The sequence below is a fragment of the Pediculus humanus genome, genomic scaffold (assembly GCF_000006295.1).
Source record: "Pediculus humanus corporis 1103172107503 genomic scaffold, whole genome shotgun sequence".
Classification (NCBI taxonomy): Eukaryota; Metazoa; Arthropoda; class Insecta; order Psocodea; family Pediculidae; genus Pediculus; species Pediculus humanus.
The window spans coordinates 54,557-56,254 of record NW_002987119.1 but is presented as its reverse complement, the minus strand read 5'-3'; the positions used below and the strand labels follow the sequence as shown (position 1 = coordinate 56,254).

Below are 1,698 nucleotides of genomic sequence, written 5' to 3'. Positions count from 1 at the left end.
GGGGAGAGAAGGAAGGAAGGGAGGGAGGGGGGGGTACGATGGAACAATGGCCGAATTTAACAAACACCTAATTGAATGATTACGTAAGGTATTAAATGGCTTGAGTGGGTTTTTGAGTTTTTCACGACCTCTCCCTGTGTTTCTGTGTTTTATTGTTGTTCAACTTTGAACAATGGCAATACAACAAAAAAAAAAAAAAAATTAAAAAGTTTTTCAATATACTACTACTTCTTCTTCTATAAGAGCCAACGTGTGTTTCCTTCATTGTATCTGCTATTATTATTATTATTATTTTATTTTTAAAATGTGTTTTCCAAAAAATTAATCGTTTTCCCTTCTTTAATGCGGTTTTTATAAAAATTATTCAACTAAGAAATATTCCACTTCAGTTTTTTTTTTTTTAAACAAATTTATACTACTACCTACGAAAAGGTAAGAAAAGAGAGAGAGAGAGAGAGAGAGAGAGAGAGAGAGAGAGAGAAAGAGAAAGAGATATAAGATGTAGAAAAATTAAAAATAAATTTATAAAAAAAAATGGTTTTGTTTCTTATTAACGATTGATTTAGCGGGGATGGAGGAAGGAGAAAGGGGTAGAAGAAAGGATGAGGTAGAGGAGAAGATGGGGGAGGGGGGTTTAAGGGGGAAAAAAAATTAAGTCATTAATTTCGAGATGAAGAAAAAAAAAAAAAAAGTAAAAATCAAATCTGACACTGAATACCTCGTGTTATATCGTCCTCATTCAAGTGGTTCTTCTCACTAATGGAATAACAAATATTAACATCATTTTTTTGTTTCTTTTGACGGCGATTTTCTCTCTCTCTCTCTCTCTCTCTTTCTTCCTACGTCTTCCTTACCTATAATTTTTTTTTTTTTTAATAATTTACACGCTACTAAGACGACGACGACGACGACGAAAAGAAAATGTTTCTTTAAAAAAAAAAAAAAAAATATATTTTTCAAGTGGATGACACAAAAAACCAAATGGAATTCATGATCAAGAATTTTTATTATGTTTATTTTTTTAACTACTCACCTGACAACATTTTTAATAAAGACGGTTTTTTTCTTTTTATTAAAATTTTTATTTTTTTTTCGGTTATACGTGTGTGTGTACGTGCGTGTGCGTGTGTTTGTTTTGTATTTTATGAAATCCTTTTATCATTAAAAAAGGTTGATTGATTTTCTTTTTACCCTTTTTTTTTTTTTTTTTTTAAAAAAAAAAACAAAAATAAATTTACTCTCATCTATTTATTTATACGGTCTCGTAAAAAAAAAAAGATTTTATTTTATTATCAATTTGATGACGTCGGTTATTGTTTATAAAAAAAAATTTGTTTATAAAAATAAATTATTAAGGAATAAATAAAAAATGTTTTTATGTTAAAAAAAAAATTTTTTTTTTTTTTAATTATATAAAAATTTGAAATAATTAAATACTATATTTTTATTTTTATTCTATTTACATTTAAAAAAAAAAAAGAATAAAATCGATAATTAAAATCAAAATCAATCAATCAATCATTCATTCATTCCGAATATGATGTTTTATCACTTCCGGTTCCCGAACCCGGTGACGATGCGATTTGTTTTTCCGTACAATTTGTACCGCTCGTCGGTGAAAATAAATCGTGATGATGACCGACGATGGGTAAACCGTATTCTGATGGTGGTCTTATGACCGTTGGTAGGTATCCGGTA

At 28.3% G+C, this 1,698-nt stretch overlaps 1 protein-coding gene across 1 annotated transcript in view; it reads right to left on the bottom strand.

The window, feature by feature from the left end:
- Positions 1 to 1,526: 1,526 nt before the first annotated feature.
- The window catches only part of Phum_PHUM159240 (uncharacterized protein), a gene marked incomplete at both ends in the record, with an annotated part of 866 nt that continues 694 nt past the window's right edge, over positions 1,527 to 1,698 (bottom strand). Inside the window, one exon of the mRNA XM_002424851.1 lies at positions 1,527 to 1,698. Within this exon, the coding sequence (XP_002424896.1) occupies positions 1,527 to 1,698 (172 nt within the window).